The sequence below is a fragment of the Peromyscus maniculatus genome, chromosome 19, assembly GCF_049852395.1.
Source record: "Peromyscus maniculatus bairdii isolate BWxNUB_F1_BW_parent chromosome 19, HU_Pman_BW_mat_3.1, whole genome shotgun sequence".
Taxonomy (NCBI): Eukaryota; Metazoa; Chordata; class Mammalia; order Rodentia; family Cricetidae; genus Peromyscus; species Peromyscus maniculatus.
Window position 1 is genome coordinate 15,051,235 of NC_134870.1, and position 21,663 is coordinate 15,072,897.

Genomic DNA, 21,663 nt, shown 5'->3' on the forward strand with positions numbered 1-21,663 from the left:
TTGTTGGGAACTTGGATATCCAGGGAGGGAGACAGACCTCTGAGTTTGTCCACAAGGATGTGTCCAGGAAGGTTTCCCTGAGGAAGGGAGTCCCCGTCTTGAATGTGGGTGGTACCTTCTTGAGGGCTTGGGTTTTAGATCAAATAAGAAGGAGGAAGTGTGTTGAGCTCCAGCATATGCCCCTCTGCTTCCTCACCTAACGCAGTGACCAGCTGCTTCTTGTTCCTGCTCCCACACCTTCGGGACCTAATGGAGTGTATCCCCTCCTAAACCACAAGTCAAAACAAACCCTTCCCGGAGTATTTTTGTCACAGCTGTGAACAAAGTAACTAATACAGGCGTCTACCACTTTGTGAAAGTGAGACCTGAAGCTGCCTCCTGAACTCTGAACTATCCAGGAGATTTCCCTATGCTGTTCTAGCCCCAGTGCTTTTTACCCATGCTCCTTGGCTCCCACGATGATGGTTTAAATATTAATCTTGTGTCTTGGGTGTCATGGTGAGGCTGGGTATGCATCATGGCATAGCTTTGGCAGTGTGTTGACTCCCTGGGCATATTAGCCTCTATGCTCACCACATCCCCAAGGCAGTCTGTCCCAGGGCAGTCAGTATCCCCAGTTGCCTTTCATCCCCTGGTGGTTCTGCACATACCCCATATGTTCCTCTTCAGGGCCTAAGAGGCCCATGTTCACCTCTTCTTTTTCAGTTGAGACATTCACTAGCACAAATGTACAGGGGCTTGTTCACCCTTTAATTAGGGGATCAAGTTGGTGACATTTGGCTAGGAAACAATGATAGTCTTCGTCTGGGTGGGGATTTGGGCAATATTATAGAGGGTTTTGGCATCTCTGCTGAAGCAGTCACTGGAGAATAAACTAAGCAAGAGCATCCACTGACTGGCAGCTGATCTAACTTGCGTCTTATTCTAATCTACAGTCGATTTGTCTGCCCCACTCATTCGATGAAACCGTATCTCTGAGGGAAGGAAGCCTCTCTGTGTTCTTTGGTGTCCTGCCTGGGTCAGATACATAATTTTGTTAAGACGGTATTCTGGAAGTGGTGGTAGTTAGTGATGTCTGGAATGTGAGGAGGGGAATGGCGGGGTCAGGCAATTAGGCTGAGGCCTGAGGATCTGTTGCCATAGGCTGGGAAAATTGTGGGGTTTCCTGTTGTTCTTTGGGGCTTGACACAGAACATGTTGAGGCAGATCCCTGGAAGGCTGTGGGGATCAGGAAAGAAGATTCAGTGTTCACTTGAGGCTTCTGGGAATAAAACTAGGAATTCAAAATGGAGCCGACCAGTCCCAATAGGCAGGACTATGGTTGTGATCGGCAGCACACTCTCCTACCTCTTCTCTGGCCCTGCTGGACTGCGATTTCAGCCGTGAGCTGCCATGCTTGCCTACATTTTGCAAGTAGGGTTTTGACTCACCAACCAGACGAACAATAAGAGCCATCCTGACAATTCAAGGAGGCAAACATGACATTATACACTTGGCTTCCTCATAATATTAATCTCAGTCTTTGGAAAAATAATTTACCTGTATTTTTAAGTGTAAGTAATCATTCTACATACAGCAAAATGCTGTCAACTACAACTTGAGAATCTTACCAGCTTGGGCCAATGCCAGCCCTCTGACAGATACTTCTGTCTACTTGTACCAATCCCAATCCAGTATACTCACACTAGTGTGTTCCCTCTTCCCGCTAGGCATCACAGTTCAGAGTAATGCTGGATTTTTAAAAAGCCCGTGAGGGCAGCTTAAGGTGACTTGTGTTCCCATCCTGGTTCCCATCCAAGGAGACGGCTGGGACTAACTCCTTCATTCTCTCCTAGCTCGATGACTGTACCCTGCAGCTGTCCCACAATGGTGCTTACCTGGATCTGGAGGCCACGCTGGCGGAACAGCGGGATGAGCTGGAAGGCTTCCAGGATGACACAGGGTAAGTACAACCATTGTCCCTGCTCACTGGTCCCCTTTACTGCCAGCGCTGGTGTGCTGAAGTCTTAAAATGCTTGGAGAAATCACTTTGGCCTTGACCTTCACTTTGAATCAAGTCCTTGTTGGTGACCATAGATCTTTTTCTATCTTGAGGGACTTTGCTCCTTGTGGGTAGCCTGGCTTAAGACAAATCTCTGGAATGGGTTAATTGAGCACACAGCATTCTCTTTTAAGGGATTTTTAACCAAAGTATAACAAATCAACATTCTCTAGATTTTTGTGGATTAGCAGCTGTTTTAAACACTGTTTCTAATAATTTAGCTGATAATTTCATTTTCTTGGCAGGTATCCTGGTAGTTTTATGGAATATAATCTTTTCTACTGATTACTGTGGGTAAAATAATTATTAATTAATTATGTTAATTAACATAAGTTATTTCTTAGCCTACATCTGGATTGCACAATACTTAGCATTGTTATCCTGAAGGATAGGGCAATAACTCATCAGAGATGTATATAGAAAGTTGGACTACACTTGCAGATAACCAGCTTTCCTGTGTCAGCTGAGATAATAACAGAGCCATCTGATGGAGCTGCCTCTCTTCCTGTCCCTTGTCCACCTTGAACCACGCACAGCTCTGATTGTACCACTTTCCTCCTCCTAGACCTTCACAGAGTTCCTGATGCTCCCCAGGTCATCCTCAGCTGTTGTAATCTGGTGTTCAGAGAGCCCCAAAGCTATCTGACACTCTCTTGGCCAAACTAAGAATACAGTCAGGGGGAGAGAAGCTGAGAGTATTGTTTTTTTCATGTAGAGTGTGAATAACAGGGACACATTGGAACTTGGTGATACTCTCAGGTCGGTCTCTGGCTTCAGTATGCCCTGATGACTTCCTGGGCTTCTGCCACTTTAACAGCCTTCCTAGTTTAAGATCGTTATTCCTCTATGTGTCCCTCTTCTCTTATGATTGAACCCCATGAGATCAGAACTGTGCCCGTCTGAATGAATGCCCAGCACCTAGCATTTCTCAGCACTGTACAACCATTTTTAAACACTGGAAGATGGCAACGTCGTAGAATGAATTCCTATGTGGCATGACTGGGGTCATCAGAAAGGTCAAGGTGCTCTGTAGGATCAAGCAAGGTCCTTTGAAGACATCCTGGTTGTTGTCAGAGTGGCGCAAGGGCCACACAAATAGTGTGTGGGTAAACTCTCGGGGTGCTTCACAGGCTGCCCATGCAAGAGGGGTCTCCCCAGCAACTGCTCATCAGCATGATTTCCATTTATCTTTCAGATAGGCTTTCGTGTAGCCCAGGCTGGACCTCAAACTTGTCATGTTACAGAGGATGATGACCTTGAACTTCCTCTCCTCCTGCTTTGACCTTCCAAGCATTGGGGACTGAACCTAGGGCTTTGTGCATGCCAGACAAGCACTCTACCAATTGAGCCACATTGCTGGCCTTCACCAGTATTTTAAAAATGGACGTTAAAGGATTATGGGACCAATATTCAGGGGGAAATTCCATTGCAATATTCTTTTTCTTTCCCCCCCTATTTCTGACAATGATATCCCTTTGCAGATGTCAGAATACTGGCTAGAATGACAGTATCATTGGATGTCTTCATGGCTCATTGATCAAACAGACCCCAGGAGTGTTATGAGTAGATCATTGTCAACTTGAAAAATGTCTCTAGTGGAGTAATGCTTAAAGAGCATGCCCTACCTGACTTTTTTTTTTTTTTCAACAAAACCTTGAATGATATGGCAATGCAAGAATAAAGTGCTAGTGTCTTAGCGGCAATATTAGAATAAAGGTGAAGGGAAAAATAAGACACTGAGGCTCCTCAGTTACAGAATCTTCTGAATAGTTAGTTGGAGGGTTTAGGAGTAGTTGGATTTTGTTGGCTCTATTTTTCATCAGAGACAACTGAAGGTCAGAAATTAGGTCACACATCCCAGGAGGTGCGCCAGGTATATACACAGTGGGGCTGCGTCCAGAATCGGCACCTCTCTGCTGCTACTCCAGGAGCTTATGGCAAAGACACGTGAGGTCCTACACAGCAGGACATCTGCACCTGTGGTGACATGAGGCTGGTTCATGCAATGACACTTGTCTTGGTCTACACCACTTCCTTCAGTGGGAACAGCCCAGCCACACTGCATCTGGGTCCCAGAGAAGAGAAGATATTCTTGCTGCCATCATCCATCTTGATGTTCTATCTCATGAGTGACACCGGCATTCAGATGCCACAGGCTTCTCCACAGACGGTACTAGAAGGCTGGGGAGTGCAAACCATGCTCCCTGGGGAAGGGCCTGGTGCTTGTCTTCTCATTTGTTCCCATTTGAGTATTCATCTGGCCAGAAGCCCATCCAATACGCAGAGACTTGTGGTGGTTAACCTTGAATGTCAACTTGAAAAATGTCTCTAGGAGAGTCATGCTTAAAAACCATATCCTGTCTGATTCTTTATATATATATATATATATATATATATATATATATATATATATATATATATATATATATATATATATATTTGAATGATTTGTCAGTGTAAGAAAAAAAAAGTGCTAATGTATTAAGCGATTTGGACTGAGGGCTGCCTAGGGGATTAATAAGGCACAGCCCTTGTAGTGTTCGTCCGGGAGTGAATTTACAGAGAGTTGACTAAAGGAGGAGACCCCATGGGTGCAGGCTGGGAGTCTAGATGAAATGAAAGGGGAAAGAAGAGAAATGCCGATAGCACAGGCATTCTGTCTCCCTGCTTCTTGCCCTCCACAGTAGGAGCTGCTTTGCTTGGCCATGTTCTCCAGACCATGATGGAATAGAAATCCAGAAACCTTGGGCCAGTACACATCTTTCCCCGCTTAACTAGGTTTTCTCAGGTGTTTGTCAGAGTGATGGATTCTAACTAACGTAAGCTGGGATCCCATTTCTGTTCCCTTCACATCAAGGGATGCTGAGAGAATGCACGATAATGCAACAAGAAAGGGGCCCAAGGCATGGAAACTTCAGACCGAAGCAGACAGCCCAAAAGATGATGGGTAGAAACACATTTGACAGATGTGTCCTTAATTCACCCCAGAGGCTTTGGTATGTCTTCAAAATGGTCTTCCTTCCTAGTGACTATACCTTGTCTTTTCTAAAATACCCAAGATGCAGTGTGAGAAAACCACATCTGATCTCTCAGTGGGAGACTTGTTTGATCTGGGTCTGCACAGCAGAATAGTGGCCTGGGACAGCTGGGTTACACTGTTCCCCGGACAGAAGAATTGCTATCCTTGAGCCTTTAGGTGCCTGGCACATCCCTCGTTGCTGAGTAGGAAGCAGCTTCAGGACCCTCCCCTATGCAGGTAGCAGGTACCCGTGTCCATTTGTCATGTCACTTGCACTTAGAGTCTCTCCCGGGTCCTCCCTTAGGTGTGTGGCATTTGGCAAAGTGTATGTAACTGAGGATTCATGTCTCCCATGATCAAGGGTTAAAATATAATGTTTCCTGCCATTTTGAGGTATGAACATGGCCAAAGGAGTACTATTTTTGCATAAATTATAGGAGGATGGTCTAAAGATTAAGGTGTATGAAGTTGTGGCATTTTCCTGTGGTGTGTTTGGAGTGAGCTCCCTTGCTGGAGGAATCATTTCTTTGTTCCCGTCCACTGCTTTTGGTCCTTTATGCCAAGACTAAAAATTAACTCGCTTGTTGGGAATTACCACTTGAGCCCTAGCTAACCAAAGGAAAGGAGAAGGACCTTCAACGGAGGAAGGACAAAGCAATTATTATACGAGCAAAACCAAGCAGGGTCTGTTGCCCCTAAGGCCAGGGAAGTCAGCAAGCATGGCACAGTGCAGTGGAAACAGGCCTGGAGCCTCTAGGTTGTTCCTGACTCTGCTCTTGTGTGACCTTAGGCAAGCACTCTTCTGATAGAAACTCACAAAATGAAGCTATTTATAAATTTATTTATAGAATAAAGATACCTAGCAATCCTTTCCTCCCTGTGTATCAGGCGCTCTGCTGCGTTTTTCTGTAACTTCAGGAAGGCAGCCTTGTGGAGCGGCTGTGCTGGTCGGTTCTTGTCAATTTGACACCAAATACAGTCATCTGGGAAGAAGAACCCTCAGCTGAGGAATTGGCTCCAACAGATTGGCCTGTGGATGTGTCTGTGAGGGATGTTCTAAATTGTTCATTGATATAGGAGCAACTGGCCCTTGGTGGGTGGTGTCCTTCCCAGGTAGGTGGGCCTGGGCTATGTAAAGAAGCAATCCAGAAGAAGCAAGCTAGGAATCAGTTTCTCCGTAGCGTCCACTTCAGTTCCTGCCTTGACTTCCCTCAGTGAGGGACTGTTAACCCGGAAGTGTAAGCTGAAACAAACCCTTTCCTTCCTGAGGTAACGGACAACCAAGCTAAGACAAGTGGTGAGGGCGTTGGTTCTTGTCTTTCACCGTGTGGATCCCAGGCATGGAGCTCAGGTCCTCAGGCTGGGCAGTGACAGCCATCTCAGTGGTTCTGTATAGGGATGACTTTATGGTTAATGTCATCTCTGTGTGAACTGTGGTATGTAATTTCCACTCTCTGAACCTCTAGTTCCCTATAAAGATTGATAGTACAATCACGACCTTTTATTGTTTCTAGGTGCAATATGATGTTGTATATAAAACAGTAAGCTAGTCCCAATTCTTCATACTCATGCTCAGAACTCACAGTGGTTGGCAACTATAGCCAGAATTTGGAGACATGGTACATTGAAATGGGATGGCTCAGAGGCTATGGACATGTAGAGCTGTGCAGAGCACTTCTGAACTTGTGGGTAGTGACTCCATATGACCATAGATGGCATGTGGAGGTCATGAAAATTTTGGTAGCAGTAAAAGGTTTCTAAATATGGTGAAAATGGATTCAAAATCAAAATGTGCCATCAGTCCAAGATGTTTCTGGCAGTGCTTGCCTGTGCTGCATTGTAGGACTTGACTGCAACCTTAGTTCATCTTTAATAATGCTAGAATTCTATGACTACTACAGAATTGCTTAGACCGTCGCCACCTGCCTGGCTGCATGGGAAGGAAAGTGGCCTTGAAAATAAAAGGACATCTGGGATGATTCAGTAGGGCTAAGTGGGGTGGCCCCAAGCCCCTGCTCACCACCTCTGGGCTAGTTCTAGACAGGATGCCTCAGAATATCCTGGATGGTAGCTTCTCCCACATGCTGATCTCTCCATGCCAGCTTCAGAGCTCTGCAGTGAGGTCTGGAACCCTGTGTTTTAAATGAGCTGTCCCAGCGTTTGGATGTGTGGTTAGGGAACCTCTGGTACAGGCTCTCCATCTCTCGGAAATGAATGCCACCACCTGGAGGGCTTTTAACAGAACTCTTTGCAGACCCCACCTCAGGCCTGGGAAATGAAGAGTCTGGGGCTGGGCCCAGGCAGAGTGATTTTTAAAGTATCTTCAACGGGGTCCAATGTGCTGCTTCAGTTGAGTGAACTGTAATGCAGAGCAGTGGTTCCCAACTTTCTAGTGCTGCGACCCTTTAATGTAGTTCCTCATGTTGTACAGACCCCCAACCGTAAGATTATTTTTGCTGCTACTTCATAATTGCAATTTTGCTATTATTATGAATTGTATCTGGAAGTTTTTCTGTGTCCCGGCCAGCTGGCATTTGGGACAAATCTTTCCCACTTGTGTCCCCCAAGTAAACACACACAGAGGCTTATATTAATTGTAACTGCTTGGCCATTAGCTCAGGCTTATTGCTGACTAGCTCTTATACTTAAATTAACCCATATTTCTTATTTATGTTTAGCAACGTGGCTTGGTACCTTATCTTGCTTCTTTTGCCTTATCATCTTGCTTCTTCTGTGTCTGGCTGGTGACTCCTGACTCAGCTCTTCCTCTTCCCAGCATTCTTCTCTTCTGCTGGCCCTGCCTATACTTCCTGCCTGGCTACTGGCCAATCAGCATTTTATTAAGCCAGTGTATAAGGGCATTATCCCATAGCAATGAATCATAATGTATTATGTGATTTCTGATGGTCTTAGGATATCCCTGTGAGGGGTCATGACCCAACATGTTGAGAACCACTGATGTAGACTGTGTGATTGGTTGAGCTACTCTAACAAATGACCTATGTGGAAAGAGGCTTCTCAAAAGCATGATTATGAAGGCTTGGCGTTAGGGATGGATGGAAGGAGGCAAGGCAGGCAGTGGGAAGACTGTGGAGTAGATGTCAGTCAGATGTGGCTCACCATGGAGATGAGAAAGGAGTGACCCAAACCTGATAGCTGAGCGCTGGGGCTTGGACCAGTGGATGGAAGAGTGGGAAACCATGACACATGTATGGTACCAGCTTGCATAGAGGTGAACAGAATAATGCAATTGGCCTGTGACATTAGGGGGACAGTGTACAAAGAGGGGGACTGTGCTGAGAAGGAGTGAAATTGTGGAGTAAGGGGGACTTGAGAGGGGGAGAGCTTGCCCATGGTGGTTGGAGGTGTGGCAAGAGCAGGCAAAGCGGAGATCAATGGGCCTGGAGCCAGGTGAGAAGAGCCCTTGCACCTGAGGCCAGCACGGAGCAGGGGAGGGAGAGGGCCAGGCCTGGCTGTAGCAGTTGCTCAGGTGGCAGCATCTGGACCGTTATGACTGTAGCCCAGAACTATATGCAGCTGCATGTAGCATCCCAGATTAACACTGGCTTAAAAGTTTTACATTTATCACACAAAAGTGGATATTAAAGACTGAGCAGCAAAGCCATAGATTGGGAGGGAAAAGTCTTTTAAAACAGAAATTAGATAAAGGACATGTGTTTAAAATATGAAAAGAACCTTCAAACTCAGCAGTAAGAAAACAACCCTGGCACAGAGCAGGGAAAGGAAAGGAGGCACTCGGGTAAGTAGGTAAAGGCACCGCCAGGGAGCCACATATTGCCTTGAGATACTATGGACACCTATTAGCACATCACATCTGCCGACCAAACCCAGTGCAGGCGGGGATGGGGAACCACCTGACATTTGTGCATGACTGGTGGGAGTGCCAAATGGTGCCATCTTTTTGGAAGGCAAGCTCATGGCTTCTCACAGGTTAACTATGGCCTTGCTTTAGCAATGGACTCCTAGATGCTCAAGTGAGGCCAAAGCCCAAGTTCACACAAAAACTGCATGAGGATGCTCATAGCAGCTTCACTCGTGATTTCCAGCATCCAGTAGTGGCCAAGATGTCTTTAGTAGGTAGGTAGAGTGTAGGGAAACCATATGATGAATATTTAGAAATAAGCTATCAGGATAGAAAAGATATCAGGATAAAAAGACAGAGGAGACAAATCTATCTTATAAACTCTGAAAAAGCTGTTGGAGAGCAATTTAAGCCACGTGACAGTTGAGAAAGCTAGTGCTGTGAGTTAGGAGAAGGATCAGTGTAGTCAGGTGATAGCTCTTTGGAGGCTGAGGCAGGAGGATCACTGTAAGTTCAAGAAGGCTTGCATGTGGATGGGTATTTTAGGGTCAACTGGGAGATTGGAAATAGACACAACAGCATAAGACAAATTGTGACTTCATGGTTGGCTCAGCTGTTGTGACAAATGTGACCATACCTGTGTAATGTATTGGTGACAGAGCTCTCTCTGTGTAGTGAGAGTTATAAGAAACCATCTCTTCTTTCTTTTTTTTAGTATTTTATTTTTATGTGCTGTCTTAGTTAGGGTTTCTATTGTTGTGAAGAGATACCATGGACTACAGCAACTTTTATAAAGGAAAACTTTTAACTGGAGTGTCTTACATTTTCAGAGGTTCAATCCATTATCATCATGGTGAGACATGACGGAGTACAGGCAGGCATGATGCTGGAGATGTAGCCGAGTGTCCTACATCTTTACTTGCAGGCAACGGGAAGTGATCTGTCCCATTGGGTGTAGCTCGAGCAAGGGAGACCCACCCTTACAGTGACACACTTCCTCCAACAAGGCCACACCTACTCCAGGAAGGCCACACCTCCTAATAGTGCCACTGCCTTTGGGGGCCATTTTCTTTCAAACCACCATGTGTGCATTGGTGTTTTGCCTGCATGTATGTTGGTGTGAGGGTACCAGATTCCCTAGAACTGGAGTTACAGACAGTTGTGAGCTGCCATGTGCATGCTGGGAATTGAACCCAGGTCTTCTGGAAGAGCAGCCAATGATCCCAGTCCCTGAGTCATCTCTCTAGCCCCTATCTCTACTTTCAATGTACCTTTTTTTTTTTTTTCTTTTTAATGAGGCAGTCTGGCTGTGGCATGGCACCTGTCAATTGCCAGGCTGATTTGGCTGGCTGGGTGAGTATCCCCTTCATCCTTCACTGTCCTGCATATACTACTCCCAAATCTCCCAAAGCTACACCTTCAGTTGAAGACGATGACCTTCTCCAGTGGAAAACTGTTTGTTCCTAAGCCAAGAGATGCAAGTAGCATATCTTGTACTCCCCCTTCTAGAACTTTCAAAGACGATTTCTTGGTAAACCTCCAGGCTCTCTAGGAAAACTGTAGCCAGTAGGCAGGGTCACAGAGTAAGTCCATCGTGTCTCTAGGGACACAGGCTGCTTTTCCTTTCCTGCTCCACCATAGTTAATAGTCTGCTGGCTCTGCCTAGGATTCCTTCAGGGCACTAAGGAACGTGCTGGTTGGAGGATGGTTTTGTTTCTTGCAAACCAGGATATCCCCAAATCTATAAGTTGAAACATTTCTATTCTTTTTTTTTCTTGCTTAAAAAAAAAATCTCCAAGTCTGATACTCTTGGGGATGGTCAAACAGTGACAGCATCCTTCAGATGAGGGCCCCATTTGCTGGATCAGAGTGGCTGCCCTAGTACATTATCTCATCCACATCCAGGATGCCAGAAAGGATGAAAGGGACACAGTGCTTGCAAGCTCCTTCCTGTGGAAACGTGATCACGCCGGCTAGGACTCAGGCTCATGTCACACCACACACCACGGGTTTATGTTCACCTGGCTTCCCTTTATCTCTGTGAATATTGGGTGATAGCCAGTGTTTCCTGTTTCAGACGTGTCAGGTGAAGAGAAATCTTGGTGCCAACTGTGGGGTCTGAAATTACTCAGGGTCAGAATCTGAGCTTGCTCTACCCAGCAGGGCTGCATAATGGGATGATTTGGTCAGGGGCGTTTGGAAGGGTCTACACTTGGCTGTACGATGTGCTTTGATCTTGCAAGGGGGAGGTCTTTTGCCTCTTCTCTTGGCATATTAGTCTCCCTTTTGACTAAATCTAGTGGCGGCTGGCTATTGACCCAGGGCCCTCACGAAGCTATCCTGTGTCTGTCTTTCTCCTCATTGTCTAGGTCTATCTTTCTGATATTTTCTCATTCCTCTCTCCTCCACCTAAGAAACCATTCGTTAGGTGGGAGAAGATCAGAGCTGGACTCCCACAGACTCCCACAGCCAACTACATATTTTTCTCCTTTAAAGAGCAACTTCCACTCCTTTCTTGGGGATGAGAGAGCCATGCTGGGGAGGATGCTCACCCCCACCGGGAGATGAGAGCTGTACTGGTGAGGATGCCCACCCCCACCTTAGCTTATGTTCTTTGTATAAGGCAGAGAGGAAGTGTGGTTATCAGGTCTGTAACCAGCAGTGTCCGCCTCAGTAAGGGGAGTGGGTAAAAGTCTAAAAAAGGGACAGGTAAGGACATCAGGCATGGTGACAGGAGGAGAGAGAGCCCAGCAGGAGGAGGTTCAGGGTGTCCTGGGACAGAGTAAGCAGAAGAGAGGAGTGGCTGACAGGGTGGCAGCAGCATTTGATGCGAGCTGGGCCAAACCAACTTCTGTCCCCTGAGGAGGCCTGAGTTCCGACCGCGAGGGCAGTGAAATGCGAGGGGCCTTTGCCACAAACAGAAATCCAGCTGGAAACGGATCACTGTCTGAAATGTGACAGCTCAAAGCATGGAAGAGAAAGCAGGCTCAAGTCTCCATGACCCCCTGTGAGGTAAACCAACGGTGTGTTAGAGACGATGGAAAACACAGGTGACAAAGCAAATCGGAGTCATCTAAATTAAAAACAATTTCTCCTTTAAAAAATATACTTGATAGGTGGTGAGGAATGAGAAAACTTGTAAATCATGTACCTGTAAATCATTTACCAGAATATGTAAAGAGCTCTTGCAACTCAATAACAAAGTGGTAATCATAAACGGGGAAAAGTTTCGAATAGGCATTTCTCCCAACAAGATACCCAAATGGCCGATAAGGCACATGAATGACCAAGAAGCATGTGAAACGCTGCTCAAGTGACAGATGGTGGCATGTGCTGAGGGGGAGGCGGCGAAACTGGACACCCGGTGCACTGCTGGTGGGAATGTAAAGTGGCACAGCCCCTTTGAGCAACAGCCTGATGGGTTCTTAAAACGTTAAACACAAATGACCACACAGCCCAGTAATTCTGCTTCTAGATAGATCCCCGAGGGATGAAGCATTTGTCTTTGCAATGATCCGTACACAGATGCTCCCTGAGCTATTATTTATAACAGCCCCAAAGGAGAAGGATCCCAAATGCCCATTAGCTGAAGAACTTGCAGAGCAAGTGGTCTGTGCAGCAGCACAAGGAGAAAGAGGTGTGATGTCATAGTGTGGGGGTGCAATGTCCCCCACAGGCTCCTGTGTATCAACACTCGGTCCCCAATTGGTGGCTCTGTTTTTGGCAGCCATGGAATCATTGGGAGGGGGTGCCTAGCTGGGGAACATGTTGTTGTGGGGTGGGCTAATACCCCAGTCTTACTTCTGGCCCAATATCTCTCTGCTTTCTGGTCTGCAAAGTTGTGAGCAAGCAGCCTCATGTTCCTGTGGCCGCTGTCACCAGCTGCTCCCACCATCATGCTTATGTCTCATCAAGCCATGAGCCCAAGTAAAGCTTTTCCTGCCATAAATTGCCAGGGATGGTCCCTGTTCTACGTCTTGTCAGGCATTGGCTCACAGCAATGAGGAAAGTAACACACACCGGGATACATGTCCCATTCTAGATGGGCCTGAAGACCATGTGACTAAGTGAAGGAAATCAGTGACTAAGTGACATATTGCAGTCCCATCTACGTGAAGTGTCAGAAAGGCAAGCCTCTGCAGAGAGGTTCTTAGTTAGAGTTTCTACTGCTGTGATGAAACACTGTGACCAAAAGCATCATGGAGGAAAGGGTCGATTTGGCTTATACTTCTACACTGTAGTCCATCATTGAAGGAGGTCAGGACAGGAACTCAAACAGGGCAGGAACTTGGAGGCAGGAGCTGATGCACAGGCCATGGAAGGGTGCTGCTTACTGGATTGCTCAGCTTGCTTTCTTACAGAACCCAGGACCACCAGCCCAGGGGTGACCCTACCCACAATGGGCTGCCCTCCTTCCCCATCAATCACAGAGAAAATGCTCTACAGCTGCATCTTATGGAGACCTTTTTTCCAATAGAGTCCCTCCTTTCAGATAACTCTAGCTTGTGTCAAGTTGACATAAAGCTAGCCAGCGCAGAGAGGGATCATTTGCAATTCCTGGGATTGGATGTGGGAGTGAGGAATGGCCACAGATAGGCATGGGGTTTCTCTTGGGGCATGTGGGGAACAGTGACAGTTAAAAAGCTGGACTGTGGCGATGAATAGGCCCCTGTATAATCAGACCCCGTGTCATTAAATTATATACTTGCAACAGGTAGATTTTATGATTCCTGAAGAATACTTTATTAATGCTTAAAAATATGCAAATGCATGGCTGTAGAAGAGACACACTGCACCGGCCACAGGGTTCAGGGAGAAGGTACAGCTTTTGCAGTGAGAGGACAGTGAAGGAGGATCCAGGGCCTGCTCGTGGCTGCTCTGAGCAGTGTCCAGGGTATTGAAGGTGGTAGGTCTCTTTTCCTCAAGCACACAGACTTGGTGATTTGGTCACAGGACATGTACCATCAACCACCTACACGTAAGTCTGTATATCTGGGGACACCTCATGACATGCTGTGAAGTGGGTGACCCGTCCATCCTCAGAGCCCAGCACACTCACGCCACACACAGGAGGGATACACATCAGTGTCCATGTTAAATCCTTTGAGCTTTAATTGAACCCAAGAGAGGATCAGTGACACACTGTCACGGTGGATTCTTGAGAAGTCAGGAAAGTGGGAGATGGAAAAAAGGAGGAAGGGAAAGACATGATGTGGGGGAAATGAGAAAAGGCCGATGGGAATGGACCGGGACACATGGAGGGGACAGGAGGGCATTAAGGCAGGAGAGGAGAGACCCACACAGGAGCTGTTGATGACAAGGATGCCACCTCACATCAGCAAGCCTTTGTCACATGCCAGGCATGACCTCTGCACAGGGCCCGAGTCAGCAATCTTCACATCCTCAGCCGAAAACTTGACGTCACTAGCATCCCATTTTCCATGTGAGGTTGCTGGGCTCAGGGAGGCTGAGGCATCCATGCAGCTTACCCAGCTGGAGTTAGCATCTACTGTTAGCTCCACACTCTCCTCGGGGACACCAGTGCATGTCTGGAGGTGAGTGCAGCGATGGCTGGATCTCTGGCTTGAGCTCCGAGTTTCTCACTAAGTGAGCCACTCTCACTTAGGTAGCTTTATCCTTTGACCAGCTGATGACTCATTCAAATCCCACTGCTGTCTCTGAGCCAGGGTGCCCGGTGCGTCTTCCAGTGCTGGAAGCTTGCTAGGGTCTGTTCTCCCTGCAGACCTGCTGAGGGGCCTGTTCCTGCTTCCACAGAATGTTTACATACCCCCTCTACCCTTGACTGAAGTAGTAGTTTAAATGTTCTTATGTGCCTGGAGGACGGTACGCGGTGGCATTTCAACTGTTGGCGGGAAACTCTGCTCTGGCCTCTCACAGGGAGGCAAAGGGAGTCCCTGCTCTTATCGTGACAAGGCCTTTCTGTGTTTTCTCTTGTGAAAATGTTCTCTTGAGAGCTGGGAATGTAAGCACAGGTTTTAAAGAGTTTCAATTGCCCAAATGAGAGTTCTTTCCCCAAGGCCATAAGCATTACAAGAGAAACTTGTGCTTCCTGAGAGGCCGGGAAGTTCATAGAAGCTTGGGGCTCTGGCCCTCACATCCCTGACACTTGGGCCTTGATCGAGTCTTTTTGATTCCTGTGTCTGTTCTGGATGGTTTCCTGTTGTCACTCTGGAAGGGATGGCCTTGGGTGTGGCCTGCAGATGGAAGCGCAGTGGGATTGGGAAGCTGGTGAATCCCTGGCATCAACTGCACTGATAAGAAAGGAAGTCCATTGTCCCTGGAGCCACAGGCCTCACACACTGCCTTTAGCCTTGGCCCCCAGGTTCTGGTGCTTATGCATTCCCATCTGACTCAGCAGCTGAGAAGTGGCTCACAGGTGTGGCAGCTGGGCAGTGTTCCAACATGCAGGTGGCGGGAAGCAAAGGAACCCTCTCGGGCTCCTGGGGGGCCGTGACAACCTTCCATCAATTTCAGTCTTGGAATATGGAAGCCCTGTAAAGTTCCATGCTGAAGTCTGCAATAGGGTGCTCCAGAGAAGCGTGACTATTGGGTCTCATCTCTCTTCTGTCTATTTCTCATCTACCAGCCATCTGCTGCTATCTGCTAGCTTTATTAGCATGTGTTGATCGTACAGAGTTGGGCCTTCCTTATAATATTCGCACACACGCATTCAATGCACTTTGATTATATTCACCCCCCTCTGGTACGAGCCGATATCCCCTCTTCCTTCCCAGTCCACATCCTCAGGCTTTGACTTCATGGTCTCTCCCACCTCCCACAGCTAGACTGCTTTGGGATCTTAGCTGTTGTGAGCAGTACAGCTATGAACACAGTGTGCAGGTCTCTCTGTGATACACGGACTTGGATTCTTTGGGGCACATTCCCAGAAGTGCCACCACTAGGTATATGGGCATTCCTATTAATGGCTTTTTGAGCTTTCTGAGTGGCTGTACCCACATTTCCACCAGCACACAGTGAGGCTTCCCTTGCTTGCATTCTCGCCAGCAGAGAGGCTTATGTTTTTTTTTTTTTTTTTCTTCAAGACAGGGTTTCTCTGTGTTGTTTTGGTACCTGTTCTGAATCTCACGCTGTAGACTAGGCTGGCCTCGAACTCACAGAGACCTGCATGGCTGTGCCTCCCAAGTTCTGGGATTAAAGGCATGTGCCACCACCGCCCGGCTGAGGCTTAATTTTTTTTTTTAAGACACTGGCTTGTGTAGCTGTGGGGAGTGACAAGACTCAGATTGGTAGGTGGTCAAAAGGCTGGCCATTCAGGCAAGGACTGACGTTGGAGACTTGAATGTAAAGGCTGCAGACCAGGCCAGCTGCCTGTGGCTGTCCGTGGGAATTCCACATTGTTCCCTTAATGCAGCAGGCAGTGGTGCATGCCCTAGTCAGACTGTGTTTAGCACCAACTCTGTGCAATAACAGGATGAAAGAGGGGACACCAACCTGTGAGGCAGCTGGAGGGAGGGAGCAGGGTGCAGGTCCCATTGGTTAGGTTGGGTCCAAGCTCAGTTACTTCTTACCTGTGAGACTTCAGCGATCCATCTTAACTTCAAGTCTCTCTTACCTGTCAAACGCACAGTGCTAGTGCTATCAATCTTGGTGATTTTGTGAAGATAAAACATGTGTCAAGCACTCAGAGCTTCATCTGCAACATACTGTTTGTTTGTCTCATACACATCAGGAACTACTGGGACTGTTTTTAACATTTGAAAATTATATTTATCTATTGTGTGCATGCATGCATGTGCACATGCCACAATATGGATGTGGAGGTTGAGAGTAACTTGTGGGATTTGGTTCCCTTCTTCTACCATGTAGGGTGGACCTGGGTACCAAACTCAGACCATCAGACTTGGCATCAAGTGCCTTTACCCACTGTACCATCTTGCTGGCCTGTAACTGCTTTCTCCTGAACCCAAACGAACATATTACCCCATTTCTTGGGAAAAGATACCAGGATCCACTTTCTTCTGAAAACTGTAGTCATAAAATTAATGAGAAGAAGATCTGGGCAGATAGACCATAGTTAAGAGAACTTACTGCTTGTACAGAAGACAGAGATATGGGTCTTAGTACCCACATGGCAGCCCAACCTATAACTCCAGACCCAGAAAATCTGACACCCTCCTCTGGCCTCCAAGAAGTTTTAAACACTTGTGGTACACTTAAACTCATGTAGTTGACATACACACAAATTAAACAAAATTGAAAGAGCATATTTATTGGAAAACTAGGGAGGTTTTTTGTTTCTTTGTTTGTCTGTTTTTATTTTGTGTAGCCCTAGCTGGCCTAGAACTCACAGGTCAAATTCTGCCTCCTACATGTTGGGATTAAAGGTGTGCCCTACCATGCCCAGCAGGAGGCTTTTTATTTTTATTTTTAAGTACTGGAGATTGAACCCAGAGCCTCTCACATGCCAGGTAAACACTGTAATATTTCTTTTTAAAAAACCAAAGGAATCAGCAAAAAGACTTCTAGAATGAATAACGGCACCAATATAAATGTTTGTAAAAGAAATACATAAAAAGCCAGCTTTCACCACCATATCTATGTTAGAGTGTGGATGTCGGAGGGAGGGACATGAGGGCCAAAGGGGGCTCACAATGGATGCCCCTGTGATTGTGGGCATCTGAACTTGAGGATCACACATGTGTGTTGCCATATTCGACTGCTTGAACTGGGTTCTTAGGATGTCTTAGTCAGGGTTTCTATTGCTGTAAAGAGACACCATGACCACAGCAACTCTTATAAAGGAAAAAATTTAATTGGAGCTGGCTTATAGATTCAGAGGTCTAGTCCATTAGTGTCATGGCGGGAAGCATGGTGGCACACAGGCAGACATGGTACTGGAGTTCTACATCTGGATCCACAGGCAGCAGGAAGAACTTGAATTTGAACCTCAAAGCCCACCCCCAGTGATACACTTCCTCCAACAAGGCCACACCTCCTAATAGTGCCACTTTCTGGCGACTAAGCATCCAAGTCTATGAACCTATGGGGGGCCAAACCTATTCAAACCACCACATAGGAGAAACCGTATCTGACCACCTGGTATTATCCTTGAATGTTATGTTTGCCATACTTTTCTTGGACTTGTGCATCTTATCTTTTGTCTTTTAAGATTAACTTGTTTTTATGTGTATGGGTGTTTTGCCTGCGTATGTGTCTGTGCGCTGTGTGTGTGTGCAGTACTCATAGAGGCCAGAACGTGACACCAGGTCCCTGGAACTGGAGTTACAGACAGTTGTGAACCACAGTGTGGGTGCTGGGAGCTGAACCTGGGTCCTCTGCAAGAGCAGCCAGTGCTCTTAACCACTGCAGCTCCTGCCTTACCTTTTAATGTGCTTTTTTTTTTTTTTTAGGGTATTAGGTTTCAATATTGAGGTTATAAATCTCTTCCCCTGGGGCCTTTTATTCATTCCTTCCAAGACCCAGGCTGCTTCCTTCCTTTGCATAAACTCCATGTAGTGTGGGATTTTGTCACTGCCCTACAACATGCTTCTAGCCTGCGCCTCCCTCATGCACACAGGTCCCATCAGTTGTAGGGCCTTGTGTACATGGACAGGTAAAGACCCAGATGAGAACTGAAACAGAGGAGTTGCAGATGATGAAATTACCCTTTAAACAGGCCCTTTGATTCTGAGTATGTAAGGGAGAGTCGTGATGAGAAAGACATGGAGCCAGCCTAGGTGTCCATCAACAGATAACTAGATAAAGAAGTTCTACTCTGCTGTGAAGAAAATGACACTATGACATCTACAGGCAACTGAAGACTGGAGGCCACCACATAGTTTCCTAGGACTGTGCACCTGGTTTCCCCCTTCCCTTTCTAATAATAAAGGCAAACACGCTCTTCTTTTCTGGGCTCAAAAATAAAACGTATAACTGATGCCGTCACTACTTGGGTTCTGTGTCTCCTCCCTACACAAAAATAAAACATATAACTGATGCCATCACTACTTGGGTTCTGTGTCTCCTCCCTACACAATCCTAAGACTAGGATGCTGGAAGGCTCTGCCAGATTCTGTCCCAACCGAGGCCCTGGAAGAAGCAATGAGGATGGGGAAGGGATTCAGTCACAGAAGGGCCTGCCATGTTCCCTGTTCCTGGATGGTTCCCTGTTCTCTCAGCTTGCCTTCAACTGCAGGCTTCCTGGCGTCCTCTAGTCTCAAGGCCCTTGTTACCCACATGTAGCCAGGACCCACGACATCTCCCACTGTACACTTTATGCCAAGTCTCAGCTCTATCTCTGCATACAAGGGCCTACCTAGGACAGGCCCAGGAGGAATGGAGCTGAGGATGTCCAGGCCCTTTCTTCCTCCTGGAAACTAAGGCAAGGAAGATTGGAGGTGAGGAAGGGAGTGTGCATATTGCCAGGGCCAATAATAAGTAGCCTGCAAGTGTCCTTGGTGGGCTCCATCTTTCAGTAAGAATTTAAAGGAGAAGCCCTGGCAACCTTGAATGGATACCAACAGAGCAGCTCTTCCAGATGGGAGTATGTGTTCCCTTTTCCTATATATGTAAAAAACAATTTAAAATAGCCCTGGGAACGAGCAAGCAGATTGTGTTGTTATATTTCAGAGATTTCACTCCATGGTTTCAGATTTAAAAATCTTCCCCACATGGTCACGCTGGCCACCTAGACTCTGGGAAGTGGACTTGGTGATAAAACACATATGCTAATCCAGAAAAGCCAAAGTTTTCCATTTTTTTGTTCCTTTGAAGCCTTGTGATATGCTATTTTGGGATATATTCTTGTTTAGATTAGGTCCCTGCTTGCTAGGCATCTCTTTTAGGTGGGTGTGCTGACATTCAGGTTGTTGGGTGCCGTTGCCTCTGCTGATACCTGTGTTTTGTCTCCTGTCTCTCTTAGGCGGGGCAAGAAGAACAGCATTATTCTGAGGACACAGCTGTCTGTGAGGGTCCATGCCTGCATTGGTGAGTGGCGTCTGAGGCAGGCATGCTTGCTGTCTGCTATCAGTGATCATGTGTGATGGGAAATGACACAGTTAGAAACTGTAATTGTCATGTTATCTGCCTGGGCTAGCCCTCGTGGCTTTCTGGAATTTTGAGAAAAAGCCACTTGTAGCAATCAGTTTCGAAGCCCTGTTTATTCTGGGCTTCCTTTGCTCTTTTGAGTGTGACTAGAGATAAGACAGCTTGAGGTCACTGATGGAGATCATTCTAAAAGTCACGAGGTTCTTCCTGGATTGTCACCAGTGAGGGTCTCTATTCAGCTGAAATGATCCTTCATATGGCTCCTAGAAGTTTGCTTTTGGGGAAGTGGAGCCTGAAACCCCAGGTGTGGTCAGGTGACTGGTAGGAACTCTTGGGTCAGTGGAGAGAGTGGGGGTGCAGAGTGAAATGGTGTGTTGGTTACTTTTTATGCTGCAGTAATCAAATACTGGACAGGAAGCAACTTTGGATGCAAAGTTGGTTTTTTTTTTTTTTTTTTTTTTTGCCTTACAATTTGAGAGAATCCAGTTCTCTATGGCAGGAAAGGCAGAAGGGCCTGGGCATGAGGCAGCTGCCACATTACACGTGTCGTCAGGAAGCAGAGGGAGATGAGTGCTGGTGCTCAGTTGGCTTCCTCCTTTTTATTGACTCCTGGACGCCAGCCTGTGGGATCGTGTCACCCACATTCAGGGCAGGCCTTCCCCCTTGAGTTAAGTCTCCCTGGAAACAGCTTTGGAAGCACACACACCCAGATTTACATTTCCCTGAAGATTCCAACTCGAGTCAACTTGAGAGCGAAGACGGGCTGTCACAGAGCTAAGTGAGCAAGGTCCTCGTGGTTCCCAATGACTTTCCTGTGCTCTCTGGGGACCACTGGGTCATTCCTGCAGTCACTGGTCTCCCCCACGGCAGACATGGGTTCACTGGGAAGAAGTGGATTATATGTGCCTCATACGAATGGTAGATTCCTTCTAGTGCTAAGCCGGGGGCCACCAAGAATTTAAAATCATACAAAGGAAGAAAATGAAGTTTGCTCTATGCATTAACTATCTCATATGTGCTTATGTTTGCTTTTATTTGGTGTTGGTGGTGGTCTTCAGGCCTCCTCCGATCAGGGGAATGTCAGTCATGCTATTGATGCCGGCCTGTACCAGAAGCAAAGGATTCATGGATGGAGCAGAAGGAACGCTTTCTGGTCCCTTCTTATCCTTGATGGATGAGGGGGCAGCTGGACACTAAGGGGAATTTATGTCGTTTTACTTTGGTGCCAAATGCTTGGAGTGGTAGCAAGTGTCAATCTTTGTATTACTCTAAAGCAGAAATGATTGTGCAGATGACTCAAAGTCCTCAGGGACTGGAGGACATCACAGAGTGGGCTGTAATATTTTTGGAAACCTGGAAGGTCTGTGGGACATGTGGGTGACATTGGTTGTCTAATCTGCCGTGGCTGTCAGTGAGTATGCCACATACATGGATCCTATATTGCATAAATCAACCATTTCACATGTATAAAATATGTCTAATCAAAGAAAAATCCTGTGACCCATCACTTTGTGTAAATTTCTCCCAGCTTTCATCCCAAATCGAGAATGAGGTCAAGCACATACTAGGTGAGAAATAACACTGAAGTCCAACATTGAAATGTAGCAGACCCCCCCCCCCCATCCCCCGCCAGGACACTTGGGACCTAAGCTTGAATTGACTTTTCTTGGGGACAGAAAGGCAATGGAAAGTTGACTTTTATTAGAGTGGTCTGGCTCCAAATTTGAAGGTACTAAATCCTTTTTAGAAAAT

At 46.7% G+C, this 21,663-nt stretch overlaps 1 protein-coding gene across 11 annotated transcripts in view; it reads left to right on the forward strand.

Moving 5' to 3' along the window:
* Positions 1–21,663, forward strand: part of Fhod3 (formin homology 2 domain containing 3) — a 425,281-nt gene that overhangs the window by 42,405 nt on the left and 361,213 nt on the right. For all 11 annotated transcript variants that reach the window (XM_076554837.1, XM_076554838.1, XM_076554839.1 and 8 more), the window contains exons 2-3: positions 1,836–1,942; positions 19,787–19,851. In XM_076554837.1, coding sequence (XP_076410952.1) covers positions 1,836–1,942; positions 19,787–19,851 — 172 coding nt within the window. The remainder of the gene's footprint in view (positions 1–1,835; positions 1,943–19,786; positions 19,852–21,663) is intronic.